This window comes from Sus scrofa, chromosome 13 (genome assembly GCF_054392235.1).
Source record: "Sus scrofa isolate SSC_HxYL_T2T_F1_AM1 chromosome 13, Sscrofa_HxYL_maternal_Yorkshire_Landrace_v2.0, whole genome shotgun sequence".
NCBI classification, from domain to species: domain Eukaryota; kingdom Metazoa; phylum Chordata; class Mammalia; order Artiodactyla; family Suidae; genus Sus; species Sus scrofa.
The window spans coordinates 44,231,939-44,258,987 of NC_139395.1; the positions used below are offsets into that span (position 1 = coordinate 44,231,939).

The 27,049-nt window shown below is 40.7% G+C and overlaps 2 protein-coding genes across 13 annotated transcripts in view; one reads left to right on the forward strand and one right to left on the reverse strand.

The window, feature by feature from the left end:
• Positions 1-26,391, forward strand: RTP3 (receptor transporter protein 3). Of its 3 annotated transcripts, XR_014822953.1 has the most exons (4): positions 1-334; positions 1,776-3,260; positions 24,871-25,044; positions 25,641-26,391. XR_014822953.1 is itself a non-coding variant. In XM_003358408.6 (2 exons), the coding sequence occupies exons 1-2, from the start codon at positions 174-176 to the stop codon at positions 2,698-2,700; spliced, it is 1,086 nt and encodes a 361-aa protein (XP_003358456.1). In that variant the 5' UTR covers positions 1-173; the 3' UTR covers positions 2,701-3,456. The 3 variants fall into 3 exon arrangements, 1 of the variants encoding a protein (XP_003358456.1); XR_014822952.1 differs by having other exon boundaries at positions 24,871-26,391; XM_003358408.6 differs by lacking the exons at positions 24,871-25,044; positions 25,641-26,391 and having other exon boundaries at positions 1,776-3,456.
• Positions 5,285-27,049, reverse strand: part of LRRC2 (leucine rich repeat containing 2) — a 51,674-nt gene continuing 29,909 nt past the window's right edge. For 3 of the 10 annotated variants that reach the window (XM_084986528.1, XM_021068201.2, XM_021068200.2), the window contains exons 4-9: positions 25,864-26,020; positions 18,723-18,859; positions 16,673-16,818; positions 14,849-15,004; positions 11,922-12,058; positions 5,285-7,327 (exon numbers count right to left, since the gene is read on the reverse strand). In XM_084986528.1, coding sequence (XP_084842654.1) covers positions 7,278-7,327; positions 11,922-12,058; positions 14,849-15,004; positions 16,673-16,818; positions 18,723-18,859; positions 25,864-26,020 — 783 coding nt within the window. In that variant the 3' untranslated portion in view covers positions 5,285-7,277. Of the gene's footprint in view, positions 7,328-10,830; positions 10,839-11,921; positions 13,163-13,590; positions 15,005-16,672; positions 16,819-18,722; positions 18,860-25,863; positions 26,021-27,049 lie in introns of those variants that run through there. The other 7 variants (XM_021068202.2, XM_084986529.1, XM_084986530.1 and 4 more) reach the window with 5 other exon arrangements.

Genomic DNA, 27,049 nt, shown 5'->3' on the forward strand with positions numbered 1-27,049 from the left:
AACTGATCTTTGTCCTTGGGGCAAAGACCCAGTACATGCCCAGTTCAGGGATATAAGGGGCAAGCAGGTCTGAATCCTTGCTCTCCAAAACAGGAAACCTGCTCCAGTTCCTGTGTCCTGCTCCAGATCTCTCAGAGCCCAGGTGACGGTGATGTGGTCAGTTCACCGGGACCATGGCGATGGGTCAGAACACCGAGGTGTGGAAGCAAGTGTTCCAGGAGTTAATTCAGGAGGTGAAGCCATGGCACATGTGGACCCTGATACTAGACAGAAGCCTTCTTCCCAACATCCTGAAGCCAGGGTGGACACAATATCAGCAGTGGGCTTTTGCCAGGTAAGGAATGTGATGGTAATATTCCAGAAAATTCTTGCTTATTTCTTACTGTGCATACTTGTTACTTGTTCAGCTCATACTTACAAAGTGAAGATTACAGGAAGTAAGGTGCCCATCATCCAAGGATGTTTTAGCACCATTAAAGATTTTTTTCCTTATATGGAACCCCAAAACAACAGCAGGACTGGCTGACGCTCAGATAGAAATCTGAGGGTGAGGGGAAAGCATGAGAAGCATCAGGAAAAGAGAAGCGGAGGAATGAATGTTATTTCCCTCAACTGCAGGAGAGTTGGCTGAGCCAGGCTCAGGGCATATGCTCCCTCCTTGGAAGGCCTGGGGTCCAACATAACCCAGGGGAGAAGCCCTGGATGCTGAAGAGACCCCCTCAGGGAAGGGGTTGAGGACCAGGGAGCTGGCAACACACAGCAACCTTACCCCTCTCTACTTGGAGAAGATGGATCCTTTTAAAAATAGTGTCCTCAGAAGTCATCCAAAGTCTCACCCTTTTTTTCAAATGGGAAAGCAGAGCCCCAAGGATTGGGGGTGGGAGCTTGGGACTTGATCCCAGAACTGGGGCCATGCTCATTGCCTGCATACCACCTCCCCCAGGAGAGGGTCTGGGTAGAGGAAGCAGAGCTCTCCTCTCCTGGTGGCCCGTACTTTTCCCAGGCCAGGAGCTGACACTGGGAACATCCTTTGGAGCAGAGTCTCAGCTCACTGCTTGCAGTTCTGGAGGTGGGAAGTCAAAGATCAAGGTGCCATCTCCTCTCCTGAGTCACAGGTTTTTCATTGCAGCCTCACATGGCAGGAGTTAGGACGCTCTGTGGGGTCTCTTTTATAAGAACACAAATCCCATTCACAAGGGCTCCACCCTCATGGCCTAATCACCTCCCAGAGTCTCTACCTTCTGGACACCATCAAGGTGCCATCTCCTCTGGCAACATCTCCTCTGGCAACCATCTCCAACATGGCAATTGTTGGGGAGGGGAGACACAAACATTCAGATCACACATATCTACACTCACCTGTACCTATTTGAGGCTTGCAGCTCAGGGTTCCTGGGGGTGCTGTACTTGTAGCCTTTGACCAACTTAGATCTATGTTTGAAGAAGCCTTGGTTTGGGGTCAGGACACTGGAGTTCCAGTCCTGCCTCTTCTATCCACTATGTCTCTAAGCATGACAAATTCCCAGTGTGTTCCTCAGCTCTAAAGTAATGACATTAGACACAGAATTTGCCCAAGACCCCTTCCAGCTCTGATGGCTTGTGATTTGCTGTTTTCATGGCAGACACACCTGTGGGTCACAGAGTGTGTTGGCGGCACAATGGAGACAGGAACAATCCATGATCCCAGTCAAATCATGTCTCCATGTGCCCCTCGGGCACAGCCCACAACTTGGCCATAATGAGCCAACTGAGGGTCCTGTCTTCTGTCTCCACAGGTTTCAGTGCTCATCATGCTCTCAGAACTGGGCCTCCTCCCAAGTTCAGGTCCTTTTCCACATGCACTGGAGTGAGGGGGAGTCCAGGGGCCAGGTGAAGATGAGGATCTTTTCCCAAAGATGTAAGAAGTGCTCCCAGTCTTCGTTTGAGGTTCCCAAGTTCACAGAAGAGAACATCTCAAGGATCCTGAACAATCTGGTATTGCGAATTCTGAAGAAATGCTACGGAGAAGGATTTAAGTTGGTGGAGATTCCTATCATCAAGGAAGTTTCTCTTGAAGGGCCACATGACAGTGACAACTGTGAGGCATGTCTGCAGGGCTTTTGCATCCAGAGTGGGTTAGGTCTGGCCACGCAGGCACCAATGTCCCCATCACTTCCTACAATAAGCTCACCCCCCGTTGAGATAGCAATCCAAATGCCTTCTCCCACAAGGAGTAGCACCACAGAGGATGCAGTGAAGAAAAAGAAGGTAATACCCAGACCCTGGTTTCCTGAAGCTACACAAGCTGAGAGCCTCCCCACTTCCTGGAGCCCAAGAGCAGACACCAACTCCCAGAATCAGAGAGCAGACATCAGCTCCCAGAGCCCAAGAGCAGATACCAACTCCTCCCAGAGCCAGAGAGTAGACATCAGCTCCCAGAACCTGAGAGCAAAGACCAACTCCCAGAGCCCAAGAAGAAAGACCAACTCCCAGAGCCCGAGAGCAAAGACCAAATCCCAGAGCCCAAGAACAGACACCAGCTCTCAGAGGTGGAGAGCGAATACCTACCTCCAAGTGGAGAGAAGAGTGCAAGACTCCCTCTCCAGGGAGGTTTACTATTCCCACACAGCTCAAACTTTCAGGAGCAGGAATTTAGGCTGTTGCTGTTGTCTCATCCTAATAATCATCGTCATTGTAATTGTTATAAAAATCACTATCTGAGCCTCAAAGGCATGATGCTGAGTTTAAAAACTCGGACACACAGTCTAATCCCACTGATGTGAAATATTCAGAATACATAAATCCAGAGACAGGAAGTGTCTGTCATTTCCCCCCAATCATGGGGCTGGAGGTGGGGTGGAGAAGGAAATGAGGAACAGCTATTTAATCTGTAGGGTTTTTTCTAGGTGGCGGATGATGAAAATATTTTAGAGGTAATGGTTGCACAACACTGTGAATATACCAAATTGCTCACTTTAAAATGGTTAATTTAATGTAAATTTCACATCAGCTTTAAAAAAAAAAAAGAAAAAGAAAAATGCTATAATTTCATTCATTCTCTGGAAAATGGAGGTCAAAGCATTTATGGCTCCCAAAATGATCTGGAATTCTCATGAAACCCAGGACCCTGTTACCAGAAAATTCTACATGGACCCTCTGACGTCAGTCTGTGGCGGCATTTGCTGTCTGAAGCGTTAGCCCGAGAGCTCCGGCTTTTGGAATACTGGTCTCTGCAGAGGAGCAGCACGCACCTGAGGGCTGAGGCAGGACCATCCACCAAGGTGGGGAGATATCCTTACAACTCCATGTAATTTTTCTTTATACTTTACTATTTCTTGTTGCATGTTATATAATGTATGCTAACCTATTAGTAGAATGGTATAGTGCAATAATGTATAGATAAATACATTTGACACAACATTGTAAATCAACTATAATTTTAAAAATGAGAAAAAAATAAATACGCATCCATTAGGAGCATGTGCTTATTTCTCATTGTAGGTTTTCTCTATCAAAAACATCAGGGCAGAATTCCCATTGTGGCTCAGTGGGTTACAAACCTGAGTAGTATTGATGAGATGAAGGTTCGATCCCTGGCCCCGCTCAGTGGGCTAAGGATCACATGTTGCCGTGAGCTGTGGCGTAGGCCAGCAGCTGCAGCTCAGATTCAACCCCTAGCCAGGGAACTTCCATATGCTGCAGGTGTGGCCCTAAAAAGGTGGGGGGGATAAACAAAACCAAGCAAAACATCAGTGCAGGAGGGTGGGCAGGGGTGGGGGTGGGGGTAGTCAGGAGCCTGTTCTGAAGGACCAAGGGCGGAAGTCTGTGCTTCCATTCTCACCAGGATTCTGAAAGCAAGTTGCTTTTTAAGTTTTCTGTTCTAATTAATGAGAATAATTTTAAGACTCATTCTTTTTTTTTAAATCTAGAAATAGGAATCCTGCTGTTTATGTGGCTAAAATGGAAACAATAGACATTTACAACAAATGTTTCTTTTCACTGCCCTTCCTCTCCTCCACCCATCTGGTTTTCTCATCAGGCACAGGCTGGGTCTGGCAGAGGCCCAGCCCACAGGCCCCTCCCCCTAGAGGAAGCTCTAGAATTTGTTCATTTTGAAAAACTGAAACTCTAAAGCCTTTAAATAACCACTCCCCTTTTCTCCCTCCCCTACACCCCTGCTAACCACCATTCTTTCTGTTTCTAGGAATTTGGCTTCTTTAGATACCTCATAGAGTGTTTGTCTTCTTGTAACTGGCTTATTTCCCTTAGCATGATGTCCTCAAGTTTCATCCATGTTGTCTCTTGTGACAGGATTTCCTTCCTTTTTGAGGCTAAATAATACTCCTTGTATGTATGTACCATATTTTGTTTATTCAGCCATCCACTGAGAGACATTGGGTTGCGTCCATCTCTTGGCTGTTGTGAATTATGTTGCTGTGAACATGAGTGTACAGATATTTAGTTGAGACTCTGCTTTCAATTCTTTCAGTTATATACACCACAGAACAATATCTAAATATCTAAGAGTATCTAAGTTTCTTTCCCATTCAAACAGTAATAAGACCCATGGAGGAACAGGAGTGGACACAAAGGGAATTAATTTCTGGAGCTAACTCTTGACAATCATCATGAGTTACCCTAAATTGGTGCCTGGCAAGCATCCCAAATGGTGGTTCTAGAAAGCTAGACTCAAGAAATCTGGTGTAGATCTTGCTATTAATTAAATACACTACTCAGGGTTCCTATGTGGCTCAGCAGGTTAAGGACAGGGACCCAACATTACCTCTATGAGGGTGCAGGTTGGATCCCTGGCCTTGGTGGGTTAAAGATCCAGAGTAGTGCAAGTTCCATCATAGGTGGCAGATGCAGCCATAAAATTAAAAAAAAGAAAAAATGTGCTACTCATGATTTCACTGAAGTGTCTTCGCCCTTTAACTTCCAACATATGAAGAATGGGTATAATAATAAGCTTTGGGAACCAGAACATTCTTCCCCTAAGAATTACATTTTATTCCTTCATTCACATTGCTTTAATGTTCATTCCTATATTCTACTACAAAAATTACTCTTCCAAATTATGCATCAGTCCATATGATTCATGTAAAATTTTCAAACTTCTATTATTTCCTCTAAGATGCTTAATCTACTTTAGAATATTTCTACATTTTTATATTTATATGACTAAAGTAAATAGTATTTCTACAAGCCTCATATTTAAACAATACATTTGTTTGGGAGTATTATAAAATAATTATATGTCAATATAGTACTTTTTAAGTTATTTTTATGTAACAATGAGACAAGGTTTTTGCACAAAAAACTGATTTTATTGAAATAAATTTTACACGAGTTATGGACTGTCAATTTATGTGAAAGTCCCATTGTCCCCCTTTTCAGATGTATTTTTACATCTGGCTGTATATAACATATCTTGGGGAGTTCCCATTGCAGCTCAATGGATTAAGGATCCAGCACTGCTGCAAGCGGTGGTATAGGTCACAGGTGCAGCTTGGATCTGGCGTTGCTGTGGCTATGGCATGTGCCAACAGCTGCAGCTCTGATTCAAACCCTAGCCTGGGAACTTCCATATGCTGCGGATGCTGCCCTAAAAAGACAAAAAAATAATAACAATAACATATACCTGGCATGAAATAAAATTCCAAGATCATTCACTATTATGACTAATAAATTTGAATTATATTTTTAAATGCAAATATGAAAATTGTTTGAGGCTCAATTAAAGTGACTTCTCATTTTCCTACTCATTTCATCTCTTAACCTACTTCTTAGAGTTTGTTTTTAAGTTGAAGCAGTGCTCTACTGAAGCATTACCATGTAGCTTTAGAATATTCTGTTTTATGTCTGTTGAGGATAAATATTTAGAATTATGATTAAGCCTATCAAGACAATATTAGGGTATCATTATTAACCATTCTAGGATAAGAAAATAAAAATTACCCTTCATTTCTAGCTCAGATTAACTTCCAAAAAACTCAATTGGCTAGACCTGTACTGTCCAATATGGTAACTACCTTTGCCTATTTAAATTTAAATGTAATTGAAAATTTAGTTCTTCAGTTACACCAGACCTTGTCCAAGGGCTCAAGAAGCACGTGAATCTGGTGGTTACTAAATTGGACAGCATAGATATAAAACATTCCCATTACTGCAGAAAGCTCTACTGGATAGCACTGGGCTAGACCAAAGAGTTGTTGAATCATGTAGAAACATGTGAATATATGCATTTTTTTCTTCTTAGTCACAAAAACTACTTGTTTTAACTTACCATCAACACTTTCACAATCCTGTCTATTTTAGCCCAATAGTATAAAAATAGATGTTTGTACAATTTCTCCACATTATACAGTATGATGTAAAAGTCCAAATCCCTGTAATGAATCTCTGCTTTGCCAGTGTAAACCCAGCCTCATGAGCTCCCTCTGGACCACAGAGTCTTGGCCACAGGCAGAGTTCTCCTGTGCTACCTGCAGAAAAGCCTTGCTAGGAACTCCTCGTCAGTGTGGTCATTCCTACTACCTTATATGGCCACCTTGAAGGATGGGTCCCTGGGGGCACTGCCTCTGCTCTCTGCTCTGAGATGGGTCCCAGGACCACTAAGGTGTCCACTCAGGGCAGGCTGACCATCCATGCAGGCCATACAAGCTTCCTGTGACCAGCCAGGCCCACACTTCCTCCACTCGGCTGCCGTCCGAGCCCAACGCCTAGGCAGACAATCCACCCCTTCTTCCTACCTTCAAGGCCCAGTTTATACCTAGTCTTTCCTGAGAGCCTACACTAATAAAATATAACTTAAAATGTATGAAAATAACAATTTGTATAAAGCCAAGGAAAGCTGTTCTCAGTAAAAGAAATAATGCATTAAAACTCAAAATAAAATAAAATAAGCTCTCATCTGACTAGTCCAATATAAATACTCTTTTCATAACCCCTTTATCCTTTGATGCCTGAAAACAGTGCAATCAACTCAAAATTTGGTCTTTAAGTGATAATTTTTAAAATAACACATTTTCTAAAATAGTAAATGTGTATTATTTGGAAACAAGTGTATGCAAATGAACCTCTAAATTATCAATATATAAATCATCAGTTCTCCAGTCCACAGAGAGAGGTATTCACATATTTAAAATTTGAAAATCACTTTTCCTAACTATGACCCTGGTTTCTAGACTTTGTCTTTAAGCCCAAACCATTCATTATTCCTCTCTGACATGACCCACAACCCAAAGATTTATAACTCCACAGGTTAGGAAGATTCCACAGTCTTCCGATAGAGGGCTTCAAAGCTGAAGGCTGAAAGACACTTTGGTGGTATAGCTGGGAACAGATTCTGTAACAAAAGGAAAAAAATATACTCAACCATTCTCCATCCTATTATAAAGTAAAATTACATGCTGTGCCTATGTCAAAACACAAATTATTGATGCTTCATTCTTTGACTACAGAGATAAATGCATTTTTCACCGTTACAAAAGTGTAGTCATGCTTTAGAGATATTTAAAGATAGAAGAACACAGTATTATTAAGTCTCATCTTTTGTAATCTTTCCAACCAACTCACACAGCTACATCAATATCTTGGAAACTGTATGATCGTAAGATAATATAGGTTGATAAAATAGAAATAGATGGCCAAGGACTTGGAACTATGGATACCAGGTGGAAGGGGATACAGTTTCTAAGAGAACTTTGGGCTATACCTAAACCACACGCAAGCTTAGTAAATAATCCTTATACTAAGTAAATAATCCTCTGTCCACTGGTTGCTGCCTTCCTTCTCTCTTTCTCTCTCTGTCTCTCTCTGGTCAAAGGTTGGTCTATATCAATAGCTCTCAAGGTGTGTTTCTCAGACTTATGCATCAACATCATCTGGGAACATCACCCCAGGCCTGATAAGTTGAAAATTCTGAGGATGGGGCGTGCAGCTGATTCATATGTTCACTTCCTCATCATTCGTGGATCACATGAGGTTGGATGTCCATGTGGACTGACTAAATCTACTTTTTTTCCCTTGTAGCAGTAGACTATCTCAGACATTAATCGGATGGGGAAGGAGAGAAAAGAAAGAAGACAATAAGATGAAGGAAAAAAAAACTTTAAAAAATTCAAAGCATATATCTGATCACATACAGGTTGAACTCTTAAGAAATCACCATTTTTGTAGGTCAAAGCCAGCTGAATATTGACAATATCATTTGGTTCAACTTAATATGAATATATAAAGGATAGAATTATTATAATTATTTAGAAGTAAATGAATTAAAAATCTGAAATTAACTTTTAAAATCAAACTATTTTAATTGCTTACTACATATATCCAAAGATTAATATCTATTTTCTCTAATTCACTCTTGTATTTTTACATAATAGCACTAAAATATAATTATGATGAATCAAATAAAGTACAAGAAAGTTTTTCACAAGAGGAAAATCATAATCTGTTGATGGACTTTTAGGTTTTCCATGCCTTGGCTATTGTGAACAGAGCTGCAATGAACATGCAGGTGCATGTGTCTTTTTCAAGGAAATTTTTGTCTGGATATATGCCCAAAAGTGAGATTGCTGGGTCATATGGTAGTTCTATGTATAGTTTTCTAAGGTACATCCTTACTGTTTTCTGTAGTGGCTGTACCAGCTTACATTCCCATCAACAGTGCAGGAGGGTTCCCTTTTCTCTACACCCCCTCCAGCATTTGCTATTTGTGGACTTATTAATGATAGCCATTCTGACTGGTGTGAGGTGGTATCTCATGGTAGTTTTGATTTGCATTTCTCTAATAATCAGTGATGTTGAACATTTTTTCATGTGCTTGTTGGCCATCTGGATATCTTCCTTAGAGAAATATCTATTCGGGTCTTCTGCCCATTTTTCATTTGGGTTATTGGCTTTTTTGCTGTTGAGTTGTATAAGTTGCTTGTCTATTTTAGAGATCAAGCCCTTGTCAGTTGCATCACTTGAAACTATTTTCTCCCATTCTGTAAGTTGTCTTTTTGGTTTCCTTTTCCAAAAGGAAATGCTCAAAAGCTTGTCAGTTTGATTAGTTCCCACTGGTTTATTTTTGCTTTTTATTTCTGTTGCTTTGGGAGACTGACCTGAGAAAACCTTCGTAAGGTTGATGTCAGAGAATGTTTTGCCTATGTTCTCTTCCAGGAGTTTGACGGTGTCTTTCTTATATTTAAGTCTTTAAGCCATTTTGAGTTTATTTTTGTGCATGGTGTGAGGGTGTGTTCTGGTTTCACTGATTTGCATGCAGCTGTCCAGGTTTCCCAGCAATACTTACTGAAAAGACTGTCTTTTTCCCATTTTATGTTCTTGCCTCCTTTGTCAAAGATTAATTGACCATAGGTGTCTGGGTTTATTTCTGGGTTCTCTATTCTGTTCCATTGGTCTGTCTGTCTGTTTTTGGTACCAGTACCACAGTATCTTGATGACTGTGGCTTTGCAATATTGCCTGAAGTCTGGGAGAGTTATGCCTTCTGCTTGGTTTTTGTTCCTCAGAATTTCTTTGGCAATTCTGGGTCTTTTGTGGTTCCATATAAATTTTTTGATCGCTTGTTCTAGTTCTATGAAAAATGTCATGGGTGATTTGATAGGGATTGCATTGAATTAGGAAGATGTGGTATATATACACGATGGAATACTACTCAGCCATAAAAAACAACAAAATAATGCCATTTGCAGCAACATGGATGGAACTAGAGACTCTCATACTGAGTAAAGTTAAGTCAGAAAGAGAAAGACAAATACCATATGATAGTACTTATATCTGGAATCTAATATACAGTACAAATGAACCTTTCCACAGAAAAGGAAGTCATGGACTTGGAGAATAGACTTGTAGTTACCAAGGGGGATGAGGAGAGAGTGGGATGGATTGGGAGCTTGGGATTAATAGATGCAGACTATTGCCTTTGGAATGGATTAGCAATGAGATCCTGCTGTGTAGCACTGGGAACTATGTCTAGTCACTTATGATGGAGCCTGATAAGGTGAGAAAAAAGAATGTATACATGTATGTGTAACTTGATCACCATGCTGTACAGTAGAGAGTTGACAGAACACTGTAAAATAGCTATAATGGAAAAAAATAAAAACCATTATATAAAAAAATAATAGAATAGATAAATAGATAAACAATAAGAGCCTACCATATAGCACAGGGAAGTATGTGCAGTCTCCTGAGATAGACTATGATGGGAAATAACATTAAAAAAAGAATGTGGTGTGTGTGTGTGTGTATAGTGAATCACTTTGCTGTATAGCAGAAATTGGCACAAGTTGTAAATCAACTGTACTTTAATTTTTTTTAAAGTCTGATTTAATATTCCACAATGTATCTTTTGTAGTACTTGGATCACAATAGATCATGAATAAATAGTTGATGAATGTAGTACATGAATCATTGACCAAGATCGAGAAAGCCCTCAAATCAGTGTGTTTTCAGCTGAATCAACCACATCTATTCTAACAAAAAAATAATAGCTAACTATTGTTTCTCTCTACTTCTGTTAATATGAGGTCCTATGTTTTATTTCTATTCCTGTTAGACTTTTTTTATAACATTAATATTTATTCCATTTTCATTTAAAAAAACAAAAAAATCATGCAAAGATAAACTTTCACAAATTAATGGTTCTATTATTTCAGTTTCATGTTTAACACAAATTTCTCATTTATTTAATAAAATTTCAGGATTCAAGACGAGGGATGGCCAAATAGATTAGAAGTAACTGTATAAAAATTTCTTAAGTGAGAAAATTTTAATTTGCCAATAAATGGTATATTTCATTAATGTCATGAGACATCTGAATGTCTGAATGTGACTAATCCTCTTCAGACACCTACTAACGAGGGAGGAGTAAGCTCACATGCCTGATATTTTCTGAGAGGGACTGAGGGAACCTGCCCCTGGGGTGCTCATCTTTAAAGTCATGGGGATCAGGCTACCTCCTCCACAAACCCACACACATGGCATCTTTCAGGGCTGTGCCCAGCTTATCAAAAAAAGAGAACTGAAAAATTAAGAGATAACTTGCAGGTGGGGATTAGAAGGAAAAAGACTGATTTATGCCTTTTCCTGTGTCCGTGTGCTTGTTGCAGGAGGAAAGGACTCCAAAGTTTCTGGTACATTCTAGAAATAACCACTGGGGAAAACATTTCTGCCCTTTACTGAGGTACTGGGACTGCCCTGTTCCTCTCACCATCCTATGGGAAACCCAAACCAAATGGATCTGTCTACTCACCTGCCATCTTGTTTTTTTGATTTTTAAATAGGTATACCTTAACTTTATACAAGAGATGACTTTTTTAAAAATAGGAGATAGCTTTCCATTTATTTAGGCATCTTTAATTTCTTTTAATGAGGTTTGTAGTTTGTGGTTTTTTTTGTTTTGTTTCGGTTTGTTGTGTTTTTTGGGATTTGTTTTTTTTTTTTTTTGGCAGTATTCATGGCATGTGGAAGTTCCCTGGCCAGGGATCGAACCTGAGCCACTACAGTGACTTCGCCCAATCCTTAACCCATTGCACCAGAAGGGAACTCCAAGATGACTTTTTCTAAAGTTGAATTTAAATGGGTTTTGATATGGAATACTATTTTATCAATATCTTTTCATTAGAAACCCATATAAGTTTAGTAATGCCACCTTCACATTTTAAGCACTTGTTTCTCTGTCGCATGGTTGAGGATGTATTAAGCATTCTAATGCACTAGGAAAATTTGATGATTTTAAGGAAAGGAAATGTATCTCTCTATCTCCCTCTCTCTCTCTCTTTTTTTTTTTTTTGGCAAATAGAAAAATAATTTACAAAGTAACCTGCTCCTCCCCAATTAACTTTTTGTCAGCTTGACATAGCAATAAATGCATTGATGAGTGAATGGAATTTTGTATATTCATTTAAAATAATTTTACATATGAGTAACCAACCTCTTTCTTTAAGATCTTCAATATAGGCTTTCATAAATTCTTTATCAAAATGTTGGCGATCTCGTTCACTTTCTACCAATTCATCACCATCTTGACACTGGGTATTCTCAATAGGATTGTCCATAAGGCTTATAAATCTATTCAAGAGAGTGTGGGAAATAACACATTTTCACATGTGCATTTGTAACTGTGCAAAACTCCTCTCAGAAATCAACCTTTGTGACATTAAATCCCAATTCTCACTTCTCCTTGGACATCACAGCTGACCACATAATATTAGTGTCACCAGTGTAATTCCACTGGAATCAGTTTACAACAGAGACTGTGCAGAGACTTGATGGGGGGAATGAGTCACAGACAGAGGACAGAGGGCAGGAAGCCATTAGGTGGACAATAATACCCAGCCTCCCCATCAGATATGATGTCTTACTACGTTTGATATTACTTCCACTTAGCGACATCAAACTCTTAAAATGGCTACATTGAAAAGGACTCAGATGAAATCCCTACAGAAGAGTCGTGGGTTTTTTTTTTTTTTTTTAATGACAACATTTGCGGCATGTGAAATTTCCCAGGCCAGGGATTGAATCTAAGCCACAGCTGCGACCTACACCACTGCTACGGCAACACCGGATCCTTGACTCACTATACTCGGCCAGGGATTGAACCCCAGCCTCTGCAGTGACCTGAGCTGCTGCAGTCAGATTCTTAACCTACTGTGCCACAGTGGAAACTCCCAAGAGAATACTTAAAAGGTGGACTACCGCTACAAAAAAAGAAGCTAAAGAAGAAAAGCTTCTTAATTTCTTCACAATTTTGAAAGATATTTTGAAATTCTCTGGTGGCACAGTAGGTTAAGGATCTGGTGTGGTCACTGCAGCAGCTTGGGTTGCTGTTGTGGTGCAGATTTGATCCCTGGCCTGGGAACTTCCGTATGCTGAAGGCATAGCCAAAAGAAAAGATCTTTTGATATGAAAGATGATATAATTATTTTAATTCAAAATAATTAAAAATCTTTCAAGTACTCTTTGGTTGCAGTTGTAGGTCCTGCAGTCTTTCTTTTTTCTTTCTTTCTTTTTTTTTTTTTCTTCTTTTTGTCTTTTGAGGACTGTACCTGCAGCATATGGAAGTTCCCAGGCCAGAAGTGGAATCAAAGTTTTAGCTGCCGGCCTACAGCCACAGCAACATGGGATCCAAGCCTCATCTGCAACCTACACCATAGCTCATGACAATGCCAGATCCTTAACCCACCGAACAAGGCCGGGGATCAAACAGGCGTCCTCATGAATCCTAGTTGGGTTCATTACCACTGAGCCATGATGGGAACTCCAGTCCTGCAGTCTTTGGGTGTTAGTGTTGTTCTCCATGGTTTGTAGAGGAGATGTTATATATGTATATAACACCTATTTTAGTCATATATCTTTCCCAATTCATTTTCCTTGAATTTTATTTAATGGGAAAACAAATGTGTTTTAATTCTCATATAGCTGGATCCATTCAACTTTTCCTTTGCAATTTCTTTTAAAATAATCACTGTATGGAGTTCCTGTTGTGGCTCAGTGGTAACGAATCTGACTGGTATCCATGAACATGTGGGTTTGATTCCTGGCCTCGTTCAGTGGGTTAAGGATCTGGCATTGTCCTGAGCTGTGCTGTAGGTTGCAGATGCGGCTTGGATCCCACGTTGCTGTGGCTGTGGCGTAGGCCAGCAGCTGCAGCTCCGATTCAACCCCTAGCCTGGGAACTTGCATGTGCCACAGGTGCAGCCTTAAAAGACAAAACGAACAAACAACAACAACAAAAACCAAAGCAATCACTGTACATATCTCAAAATTTGAATAATGCAATGATACTTTTATGTAAAGCAGCAATCTTTTGTCCTATCCCTTTGCTCCTCTCCCATCCCAGAGGAACCACTTTCATTGGTCAGTCATTGTTTTTACTTCATCTCTCTGAAATATCTTTTACCACAGGACAAATCCTTTAATGTTGTTCAATCAACTGGACATGTTCGTCCCCTTTAACTCCCTCTACCTTCCTAACCCCTCCACCAAGTATAATGGTTAACTACACATTTAATTTTTCAACATTTTATTATGAAAATTTTCAAACATTCAGAAAAATTTTGCAGTGAGCACTCTGTTCCCACCACCTAGGTCCCGCATCTAACATTTTACTGCACTTGCTTTTTCACCTTCTCACCCCTCTAATCCACCCATCAAGCCATCTGGATTTCCGACACATGTCAAAGCACATCCCAGACATTGAGTACTTTTTCTTTTACACTGCTAACGCCAATACCAGCCACGCTCTGATCTGTAACCACATTTCACTTTCCTATCTTGCCTGCAGTTTGAGTCTCAGGAGAGAGACGACAGGGGACCCCAAAGCCCCAGATTCTGGCAGGACATACTAGCAGGGAGCCAAGGGGATGTGCTTTGGAGTCAGCCTCAGGGGAGGGTGCAGCTGAGGCTTTTCAAGTCCATTTCCAAATTAAGAAAGACTGTTCCATTTTACCCCAGACCCCAGTTTGTATCACATTTGTATGGATGATTTTTCATAGTTTTGAGTGGTTTTCAGATTCCTTTAAGGAAATGCAAAGAAAAGCAAGGCAACCAGGGAGGATTCAACAGCCACTGACCCATGCAGGCCAGTGGTAATGGGAATGTTGAGTGACCGACCAGGGAGCCCTGGGCAAATGCCCCAGTGTGCCTTCAATCAGCAAGTAGCATTTGTCCAGAAATCCTCTGAGCTCTACCTCTGGGTGCTGCTGGCCCCAAACTTCAATATTCTGTAAAAGTACATCAGAACTTCCTGTTCTCAGAGTACAGGAACCATCTAATCTGGCTCCTGATATGGGTTTCAGGTGCTCCTCGCTCTTACCTTTGTGTCTGAATGGGCCTCTACTGGGCTCTCTGTCTACTCACTTTAAGGGTGTAGATGAGTCACAGAGGGCGGTTGGGAGCTCCACCAAGTGGTCTCCGCTGACGACTAACAGGGTGAGCTTCTTTAGGTTAAGCAAGGCATAAGGAAGATAGGTCAGCTTATTCTTATACAGGAGAAAGGTCTGCAGTTCTTCTAGCCTGAGAAGATATAAAAGGGATTAGAACACAAGGACTTACATAGCTAAGAAAACCAAAGTGAATTACAAATAAATTTTAGTAGGAAATCCCTACTTAGTTTCTTTTTATATGTGACCCCTATAAGAATAAACTGAGTTTAAAATTTAACTAAAGTCATGCCAGGTGACACAATTTTTTAAAAAATTTTTACAACTTAATTGCCAGTTGAAGACAGAGATAAAGCAGCAGGATAAGCAAACTGTACAAACTGTACAGTGGGCCATGATGGAACCTAAAAAAAAAAAAAATCAGGAGTTCCCGTCGTGGTGCAGTGGTTAACGAATCCGACTAGGAACCATGAGGTTGTGGGTTCGATCCCTGCCCTTGCTCAGTTGGTTAAGGATCTGGCATTGCCATGAGCTGTGGTGTAGGTTTAGACAAGGCTCGGATCCAGCGTTGCTGTGGCTCTGGCGTAGGCCGGCGGCTACAGCTCCAATCAGACCCCTAGCCTGGGAACCTCCATATGCCGCGGGAGCGGCCCAAGAAATAGCAACAACAACAACAAAAGACAAAAAGACAAAAAAAAAAAAAAAAAAGAAAAAAGAAGACTGTGGATTCTAAGAGGCCAGAGAGTTTGTTTCATTCACCACTTTGAACCCAGCCCATTCTCTGGGCCTGCCATATAGGAACCTAGTAATATTGGTAGAATAAACGAATGAATCTTATGTGACTCAGTATAATAGTTATTATTTAAACATGAAATAGCTACAAGGATATAATTTGAAAACCTCACTAGGCATATCAGTTTTATTTACAATATTATGTATGAAAAATCAGTAAAAGAAACAAAAATTATTCTGATATTCTATATAGAATGACATGTTTTGATTCTGTACATAACATATTTCCTTTTCTACTTCTGGGGAATAATGGCAAGTTAATGATTTGATTCTCTTGAGGACTAAGGTAAATTAAAGTTCACCAATATGATGAAGATGTGTTCAAATGCCTATATGCAGATTTTTTTCAACAGTAAATACTATAGTACTACATGTGTCTGTGGTTGGTTGAATCTGAAGATGCAAAGGAACTCCAGGTCTGGAGGTTGATTATAAATTATGAGAATTAACCCCATCACTGGTCAAGGGTCAATTAACTGCACATGTATATGTATGATGCAGACTGGGAATTGTCTTATTCTATAAAGAACCAAACTAATTTCCTGGAAACAAGAAATTCTGGGAAATTAGTTGATCTCAGAGAATATTCATGTGTTACGCATGTTTAATTTTTTTAATGTGTTAATTACATATTTTATCTCCCACAAAAATACAGTATCTACAGGGGTTTAGTGGATTTCATGCTATCTTCTTTCTGTCAGAGGCAGAGCACAATTAAAAAAATATTGCTGTCTTGACAAAAAGTGAGGCATGATTATCTATAGGTCTCTACTGCCAATAATTTTCCTTCATTTTTTGAAACTTTTTTTATTATACTTGATTTACAATGTTCTGTCAATTTTGGCTGTACAGCAGTGACCCAGTTATACATATATATACATTCTTTTTCTCATAATATTTTCCAACATGTTTCATCACAAGTGATTGGATAGAGTTCCCTGTGTGTTATACATGTTTAAAATGTTAGTGACTAACACATATACCTCACCTTTAGAATGTGAGTAGCTACCTGTCTATGTCTTGTGGCAGGTCATTGAGGTTATTGTTGCTGATATCCAACCACTGCAAATTAGACATCCGCAGGACACAGATTGGGACACTGGAAAACTTGTTTGCTGAGATATCTACGAATGAAGCTTGCTTCAAATTACTTAACTAGAAAAGAAGAATAAAGTATTTGAATTACTTTTTAAGAGTGGGTATTAAATTTGAGTAATAATTAAATTGATGTCTTTTCCCAAAGGCATTTCCCATGAACATATGCAAATCAGATCAATATGGTATGTATTTTGAGCCCCTTCTCTGTGTCCTTGATTGTGCTATAGCACATGCTGGGGGCGCTAAGATGAAGAGGCCACAGTGGCTGCCCTCAAGGAGTTTATACTTTCATAAACAAGCAATGCAATTTTATGTAATAAGAACTTGTCTGGAGAAGTTTCCAATTTAAAAATGTTCAGTAACACAGAAAAATAAATGGTTAGTCTACCTAACATCACACTGGGGTGAGAGTCAGGGGTCAGGAAATATTTCCCAGAGAACAGAGTACACGAATTGGGTCCTGAGGTTCCTCCACAGGTGGAAAGGTAGGGGAGGAAACTCCATGCGGGGACCAGCATGTGCAAAGTCACAGAAGGCAGAAAGGACAAGCCTCAAAGAAAATATAATGACCTGGGAAAGACTGTTTTAAGAGTTTGGGCAAATTTTCAGGAGGCTCACATTTGAACTGGTAGAACGACATGGCAAACAACAGAAAGCTCCCTCTGAAGGGTATGTCCACCAGGACTGACTGACAGAGTAGACATGGGGTGTGGCAGCAAGACAGGTCAAGGATGAGCTGGCTTGCTTGCGGCCTGGCCCTCTGAGAGAAGGCTGGGCCATGTCTAAAGTGGGGAGCACTGGGGAACGAGCAGCTTGCGAGCCCTGGCTGTGACCCTCACCAGGACCATCGCCCGGCATTTCCTGGGGTGGCATGGGTGCTGAGAGGGGAAGCAGCCACTTTTTCCTGCCAGAAGTTTTCATGAAAGGAGGACAGTATGGCTTCTAAGACAAGATAGACTCAGTGGCCAAGGCCTTAGCAGAGCCTTGCCAGTGATACTATTTTTAGCCTATTCATTACCAGCAGGATTTGTGAGGTCCTTCTCTCTCTTTAAGCACAAGAAGCTAGTTGAGTTTTACTGGGCCAAAAAAATTGTTCACTTTCATCTGCTCCATTTTATCAGAAAATGATGTAAAATCATTTCTGCAATGAATACACACCAAAAGAAACTAATGGATATTTTTAAATTAATGGCCTTCTCAAATCCTATCTGTAGGACTGCTTTAGTTATCTCTAAGTTTTGTTATGAGTATATGAATTTTTTAAATTTTATCCCCTTTATTTATTTCTACTTGTTTCTAATTTATTTCCCCATTATGGAGTGAAAAAAAAAATCAGGATCTGCCTTACAGACAACAGGCATCATATATTAAATAAGCCTTAAATAAAAATATTTGCATGAAAATAGGATTTTTTGCCTAGTTTTCCTTTGACAACATTTCTGAACTTAAATTCAGGTTGCAGCCAAGTGCAAGAACATTTTTAAAGACTTTATAAATAGCTGGATTACAGTGATTAAAATGTCAGGAGAATGTGATATAAATAAAGATGGATTTCATCTTTTAAAACTTTTCCCCCCAGAGTTCCCGTCGTGGCGCAGTGGTTAACGAATCCGACTAGGAACCATGAGGTTGCGGGTTCGATCCCTGCCCTTGCTCAGTGGGTTAACGATCCGGTGTTGCCGTGAGCTGTGGTGTAGGTTGCAGACGCGGCTCGGATCCCGCGTTGCTGTAGCTCTGGCGTAGGCCGATAGCTATAGCTCCGATTCAACCCCTAGCCTGGGAACCTCCATATGCCGCGGGAGCGGCCCAAGAAATAGCAACAATAACAACAACAACAACAACAAAAAAGACAAAAGACAAAAAAAAAAAAAAAAAAAACACCTTTTCCCCCCTATTATAGACCGTTCCATGTCATAAACCAAATAAAAGTAAATCATAGTACAAAAATTTTCCTTTCTTACTTCAAAAGGGAGCTCGGTTAATTCTAGATTTCCAGAACAATCCAGTTTCTCTAGATTTTCACAATCTCCCAGTTCTGGGGGAATGCTCTTCAGATAGTTGAAACTCACATTGAGTTCCTTCAGGTTCTTCAAACGACCTGAAAACAACCAGAAAAAATTAACATCCGTGGTGTGGGTCCTTTAAGCTCTTTTAAGGACAGAAAGCAAAATGAGGAGTTCCCGTTGCAGCTTAGCAGTAACGAACCTGACAAGCATGCACGAGGATGCGGGTTCAATCCCTGGCCTTGCTCAGTGGGTTACGGATCTGGCAACAAGCTGTGGTGTAGGCCAGCAGCTGCAGCTCTGATTCAACCCCTAGCCTGAGAACTTCCATATGCTGTGGGTATGGCCCTAAAAAGACAAAAAAAAAAAAAAAAAGGCAAACCAAAGATGCAAAACATTTGTATAAATGATGGTGGGAAGACATTAAAATAATTCTGTATTTTTTTTAAGCACTCTGTATTAAATGTCTACTCATCTTTCATCTTGAGCATTTTGGTCCTTGATCAGCGAGCATTTCTTTGCCTATTCTTTACTTGTTTAGCCCTTTGTGAAACTATAGTCGAAGTGAGTGTGGGGGTCTTGTCAGTGCCAGCACCCACAGAGTGAAAACCCCTTTGAAATCATATGATGAATGAAGTAATAGGCAACGGCTCTCAAGTGGTGCAGTTCCTAGGAAGCACAATGACCAGTTGTGGCCTATTGGTGGACTTGAATGGGAAGTGAGCTAAGTACTGAAATATGTACGTAATGAGTGACCCAAACAAGGAGACTGTTTATAAACTCCATGTAATTCATTTATATTTGGCTTCATATTTGTATTGATTTAATTATGATTCATCATGCTACTAAAGAACATGCTTTACAAAAGCCTAAGTCCCTTTCACAGGCAGAAAGTGAACACACTAAGAACATCAGGCAATAGTCAGATTGATTGAGAAACACTGCATCCCATTTCAGTCTTGACTGAATAAACACATGATCAGTTCCAAAGCAGAAACTAGCCCAAGAGTAAATATATTTAATATTCCAAAAATCATGTCATGCATGTTCCAAGGCAATGAAAACTTTAACATTCTTAAACCTTTTTTTTTTTTTTTCGGTTTTGCTTTTTGGGGCCACACTTGCAGCATATGGAAGTTCCCAGGCTAGGGGTCAAATTGGAGCTACAGCTGCTGGCCTACACCACAGCCACAGCAATGCATGATCCAAGCCTTGTCTGCAACCTACACCACAGCTCACGGCAATGTAGGATCCCTGACCCACTGAGCGAGGCCAGGGATTGAACCCACATCCTCATGGATATTAGTTGGATTCGTTTCTGCCACATCCCAGTGGGAACTCCCTCTTAACCTAATTTTTTAAACTAGTAAACCAAAATTATTGTTTACTTTTGCAAAGCAGGCACTCAAACTACAAATTTCTTGCCATTTTAAATGAGAAAGGGAAACAAAGACAGTATATTGAAGGCAGAGCCATTTCTGAGTCAATTTTGTTGGTCTCACTGTTTGAAAATAATGGTGAGACTGTGAAAATCAATGGCCCCTCTAACTTACCCACCTGGTATACGCTGCTAATTTATCATCAGGTATTGGTGTCAAAATAGCAGGACAGGATAGGAGGGCTAATATAAAATAGGCAAAGACTGTTTCTGTTCTGGGGAGAGCTGGGGAGCATACAGACTAATGATCTCCACAGCCCCAGCTTCTGTAAGACAATGTATTGCACAATCCTTGTGTAGTTTAAATAAGGAAAGTAGAAGGTTGGCACGGATGGTGTGAATGTCCTAAGCTGTCCAGTTTCAGACACAGGAAAGGTAAATTTAGCTATTGAAGAGTTACCTGATCTGGTTGATGGAGGCATTTGCTCCAGCACATTAGGGACACATTTATACCAACTGTATAAGCATTTGTTTATTATGAGGGGAAACAAAGAGAAGACAAGGTAACTGGAGAGAAAGCTGTATACCAGCTCCTTCTAGTTAGCTCAAAGACAAAGTGATGTTCCTAGCTAAAAGAAAAAGCAATAGCTTTAGAAAGCCTAAGTTGAGTATAACATTTTAATAATTTATAGACACAAAAAATTACATATGTTTATATTCAATTGTTCTCCTTGCCACGTATATCCACTACGCCTGATCTCATTCTAGAAGCACTGTTTTTCCTTTCTCAATATCCTGATAAGAATTTGGCGTTATTCATCTGAGATGCACTCAACTGTCTCCATCAGAGGTGGTGAGCAGCATTATCTTCAAGCACCATGAACTTGAGGTTCTGGAAAAAAGTTTTTCACTGTGACAAGGGCCCCACATCACAAACAGTAAAATAAAACTGTGAAGGCACTGCTATGGTCTGAAAATTCATACACTGAAATCCAAGTTCTCAAAGGTGGCATTATTAGTAGGTGGGGGTCTTTGGAAGGTAATTAGGTTTGGAAAAGGTTGTGACGGTAAAGCACCCATGATGGGATTCATATTCCTGTAAAAAAAGATCTCTGTTTTTAAGTATTGTTTTAAAAGATTCTATGGGAGTTCCCATCATGGCACAGCAGTAACGAACCCAACTAGTGTCCCTGAGGATGCCAGTTTGATCCATATACCACAAGTGCGCCCTAAAAGGAAAAAAAGAAGAAAAAAAAAAAAGATCTCACAGAGTACCACAGCCCCCTCCACCATGTGAGGATTCAACAAGAAGACTGCAACCTAGAAAAAGGCCCTCGGCCAACCATGCTGGCATCCTCATCTCAGACTCCAATAAGTTTATTTCGTTTATAAACCACTCATCTGTGTGTGTGTGTGTGTGTGTTTTAACAGCAGCCTGAATGGACTAAGACAGGCATTGTAGTTCCAGCACATTATACTTCTCTATAGCTAAAGAGTCTATTCCTTCCTGGAATGTTCCAGGATCTTTTCCAAATGAAATGAAATCTCCCTACTTACAGCCCATTCTCCCAGGGCCCTCAGACCTAATTTCCAGTGAAAGAAATATAATCCAATTGGGTCACAATTTGTTGTCTAGAGGCTTCTTGTTTCAAGAGCCCAAGGAACACCTTAAGGAATTAACATACTTTAAATTATTTGAATTTAAAAGTGATTTCAATAATCAGCTATTTTATATCCATATAACGGTAATTTCCAGGGAGTTCCACAAAAGAGTTAAGAGGATCACTCATTTGATGTCGAATGTCAGAAATAATTGTCCTAATAACGAGAAAAAGAATACCCTGTTTGGTGACAGTTCTCGGAGACAGCACTCAGAGAATCCTACTCCCTTTACAAAACACAGCCATTCATTACATAAGAGCTCAAAACTCTTCACTCTCACATTCCTCTTTCTTGCTTGACTGCCACATCCTATAGCGGATTTTTTTTTTCATTTATGTGTATTTTCTAAGAAGTTACACCTGCTCCTCCAGGAAAGGACCATGTCTTAAATTAATATACGTTGAGTTTTTTCTGCATGTTTGGAATGATTCCTCCTAAATGTCCATAATACTTGTGTTTGGAAAGAAAGGAGATGTATTCCAAATACTCCAAGTTAAAAACTCAAATATTATCTAACAAGCAAGTATGGAAGAAAATCATTCCCTAGAAGAAAAAAAAAAGGTTAATCACAATGTTGCCTAAATGATTCCAAAACTCTCTATTATTTTGCCCTTAATTTTCTTATGAATGTCCTATGTAATGATGAAAAATTTTATACCCAACTGTCCTAAGAATCTCCAAACTGGGGATATGATACATTTCTCAGCCACATGAGAAGAAGAGAATTTTTGTGACTTTGCCTAAGTCACAGATGTATCAGGATGAATTATATTCAATTGACTTGAAAGAGATTCAAGTTACGGGTTGGATAAGATATGTACATATGACGTAGATCCAGGATGAAGTGTATAAAACTTCTGAGACTCCTTTCTGCCTCCTTCCCACAGGTTGAAATGCAAACAAACAAACAAAAAAAAAACCTCAAATAGAGATTTTTGGAGGTGGCCAATGTTATAAAGACCATCTAATCTGACCCCTTATCCTACAAATGAGGATACTAGGATCCAAAGAAATTATAATATTAGCCCAAGTTACTCCAAGTCAGACTAGAATCGTGTTTTCAGAATCTTAGACTTATTATCCAATTATTTAGCTTGAATTTAAAATATCTGAAGAACAAGTTAAATAAACCATGCCATAATCACCACTCCACCATTAGGAAGAAGGAGGAAAGTTTGGATATTCTGATACTGAAAAATAACACAGATAAAGATGACGATGATGGTGGTGGCTGCTAGCAAATGTTGGGGGCTAATCTGTTTTAAATACTCCATTTGTATTATCTATTTAATCCTTACAACACTTTATGAAGTAGGTAATATTATTATCCCCATTTTATAGATGGGGAAACTGAAAGCCAGTGAGTGATCTGCCTAAGGTGACCTGCCAATAAGTGAAAGACCCAGGCAGCCTGACCCTAGAGTCTATCTCTGCCTTCAGGGTGTGATGAGGGGAAACAAAGCTTAGGCTGGAGAATGTGGTGTAAGACCATCTGTGTAAATATGTTTAACTTGTGCATATATTTTAACGTATATATTTATAAATGGATAAAGCTACAGTGTAGATCTCTAAAAGAACACTGCTATGTGTACAATTTTGATACCCAGGAAACTGTGAACAATCCTTGCTGAGAGCTGACTTGACATTTTAGTCCTTTCTAAAAGGTTTAATTTTTTTTTCTTTGGTGCTGCTAATGAATGAGGGGATGATATGTCTCCAGAAAGGCTTCAGTGTCTTGGAGGAAATTATGTGCCCAGCACATTGGTGCTTATAGCCTCATCTGATCCTCACAAGTGAATGAAGTACATGATCACACCCACTTTACAGATAGGGAAACTGAGGAGCAGGGAAGTTAAGTATGGTCCCCAATCACACTTTGGCCTCGCACACACGCCCCTCACTCACTGCTCTTTTCTGCTCCCCAGGTACCAAGGATAACACCCTCACTCCTTCACCCAGTGGTTCTCAACCCCAGCTGCACATACAAATCATGTAAGGAGTTTTTAAAATGCTGATTCCTAGAACCGAGGCCCAGAGATCCTGATGGAATTGGTTTGCAATGGGTCCTGGGCATTTGGTATTTAAAGCTCTTTCAGGAGATTCTAATATGCAGCCAAGAATGAGAACCACTACCCAAATCAAACTGGCTTCAAGAAAAGAATGAACTTTAATCTGGCTGGCAATAATTTCAAGGAGGACACTTTAAGAGACTAATAAAAATACAAATGAAGCAAACATCTGTGGTGAAGTTTCAGACCGCTGCAAGCATGGACCAACCCACGCTGATGCCTGAACCCCTTTCCAATGGCTCCATGCTTGCAGCCCATCTTCTTACGGCTGAACACAGGGTTCCCCAGCCAGCCTGATGAGATGGCAAAGATCCCTAGTCTAGCTCACCCACTATGGCTTCTCAGAAATGCAAGGCGGAATATGTCTACATGAAAACGATTTTTTTTTTTCTGCACCCAAGGCATATGGAGGTTCCCAGGCCAGGGGTTGAATCGGAGCTACAGCTTCCAGCCTACATCACAGTCATAGCAATGCCATATCTGAGCCATGTCTGTGACCTACCCCACAGCTCATGGCAATGCCAGATTCTCAACCCACTGAATGAGGCCAGGGATCGAACCCACATCCTCATGGATACTAGTCAGGTTTGTTATAGCTAAGCCACAATGGGAACTCCTGAAAAGGATTTTTAAAGAAATCCAGTCCTTGGAAATTTTATTCAGTCATTTATATTTACTGTGTGCCTCCCCCAGAATGACTCGGAAATAGAAAAGTCTGGTTTTTGGTCCAGGTTCCTGGGAAGTTCCCATGTCTAGACCCGAGTGATAATGGCTAAGTCAGCTAAGGGCCCTGGGACCTCCTCTCTCCAATCTGTAAAATGAAGTAGCAGGAGGTAATTGGTGCTAACATGTTGAAGATGGTACTTTCCAGTTATAAAAATTCTAAAGGTCCTTTCTACCCTCCCAGAAACTGGGCAAAGTACTGAAATTTGTCGAGTCTTAGATTTTGTATTACCCTAGGAACAAGCTAACAAATTTGCCTGTTACTGTTTCATAGATACTGGCAGAAGACACGAGATTTCTGGGTCAGAGACCACCTATATACATCAGTTGCTCTTATCCCCTGAGTCTCTGGAGGATGACACAGGTGGCCCAGATAAACGCTACACATGAGGTGCATCACAGCTGAAGAACGGCAAGCTTGGATAAGTCACTGCCTTCATAGCAAGTGGTAAGCGAGTCTGCTCTTCGTCCAGGGGAGTCATCTCACATCCCAGCCTGGGTATAAAAGCAGTCAGGGCCTCGTAGTCTTGGCGCACCCAGTAAGACGTGTATGGCAGGCATTGTGGGAATGGAGCTCTCTGCAGCCCCCAGACCTTTGCCCCTCACACCCAAGCGAGAGAGAAGCAGTGACGATGGTCACTGTGGTCTTCACTTAAGATGAAGCAACTGAACAACACAATGATTGAAAATAATAACATTTTGATCACAATAACATAATAAGCTAAACTAAACTTACACATGGACTGGTATATGGGAATAGTATATTCTATCTTTTCTTTTTTCCTTTGGCTGCACCTGCCACACGTGGAAGTGCCTGGGCCAGGGACATTAACCGCATTGCAGTTGTGACCTGAACCACAGCTGTAGCAATACCAGATTCTTAATCCACTGCACCAAAGAGGAACTTCCAATATATTGTATCTTATGTTTACGAGAAATATATTAGTGCGTGTTTATATTCCTAAAACTAAAAGGAAAATACTAATAGTTCCTAAACACAGAACCGCTCACTCATGAGACTTGTTATTTCTGAGAAACTGGCAGGTGCCAGCATATGCTGAGTTCTGCAGGTGAGATTGCGACATCACCACCCAGAGGGGACACTGCGAACCATCAGCTCTGGGAGAGCAGCTCTGGGAGCACGCGCAACAGCCCTGCCCAGCAACTTCCTGGGGCAACAGGAGGAACAAGGGTTCTCAGTGTTGCCTGCCCACCAGCTGCCTGCTAGCCAGACGAGGGTCCTGGAGCCTCTGGCTAAGGAACATACCAATTTCAGCTGGAAGACGGGAGATTTGGTTTTTTGGCAGATCCAGAATTCTCATGGCTTGAAACAGCTCGATATACGTAGGAATGATTTGAATCAGGGTATTGCTTATGTGCCATTCTTTCAGGTGCGTCTGCTCCTTCAAGGAATCTGGGAACTCCTAGAATAGAATGGATCCCATCAATCAGAACTAGTTCCTTCGTGTGTCGGAGTTTGCAGGCACAGTGCACAGAGCCAAGGATGACATGCGCTTATTTCAAAAACAAGAAGCAAGAGAGTTCGCAAGAGCATTAGCCTTAACTGCCAGCTCTACAGCCATGCCAAAGAGAAAGCATGACGTGGCCGCTGTCATTAGCTTCACACTAGTAGGTTAGCCCAGTTTCAAAAAGAGCTGTGAAATCATGATGTTATTAAAATCAAACACCGGGTGAACACTGACAACCTGGCTCCCACCCAAAGCCACAATACATATTATTTATTTACAACATACCAATGTAACATCTTCTAAAAATAAAATCTGTCCATGTCTTATTTTATTTATTTATTTATTTATTTGCTTTTTCGGGCCACACCAGTGGCATATGGAGGTTCCCAGGCTAGGAGTCAAATCAGAGCTACAGCTGCCAGCCTATGCCACAGCCACAGCAACACCAGACCCCAGCCATATCTACGACCTACACCACAGCTCACAGCAACACTGGACCCTTAACCCACTGAGCGAGGCCAGGGATCAAACCTGTAACCTCCTAGTCAGATTCGTTTCCGCTCCACTACGATGGGAACTCCTATGTCTTATTTTAAAATGTGGACTACATTTCCCTTCCTCTGTACTAGTGGCTTTTTGAAATATTTGGCAAACATCTAATGACTGCTGTGCCTAACTTCTCAATGTTTTTACAAGAGTATAACAGGGGAAAAGCCTAGAAGGACAGTGGGGAGATCTGGATGCTGAGTCACCTTCTAGTGGGGAGATCTGGATACCTGGGACCCCACTTCTGAAATGACAGAGAAAAAAGCAGCTAAATCCAGGGCTTCCCCTGGCTCAGATGTTCTGGGATAAAGCCATAAGGGTATTGAAAAGATTTAAGACTTTAGAGGAGCAGTTTACTCAGTTCAAGAAATTCAGTTCACAGCTTTATGAGCCCCCACTACAAGGGATAGCTGTACTGAGCATTGAGGGACCTGCATG

Excerpts from the sequence above, each read along its gene's own strand:
- RTP3 (XM_003358408.6), top strand. The coding sequence starts at position 174 with ATGGCGATGGGTCAGAACACCGAGGTGTGGAAGCAAGTGTTCCAGGAG. Across the intron at positions 335-1,775 it reads CAGCAGTGGGCTTTTGCCAG|GTTTCAGTGCTCATCATGCT; the intron begins GTAAGGAATGTG and ends CTGTCTCCACAG.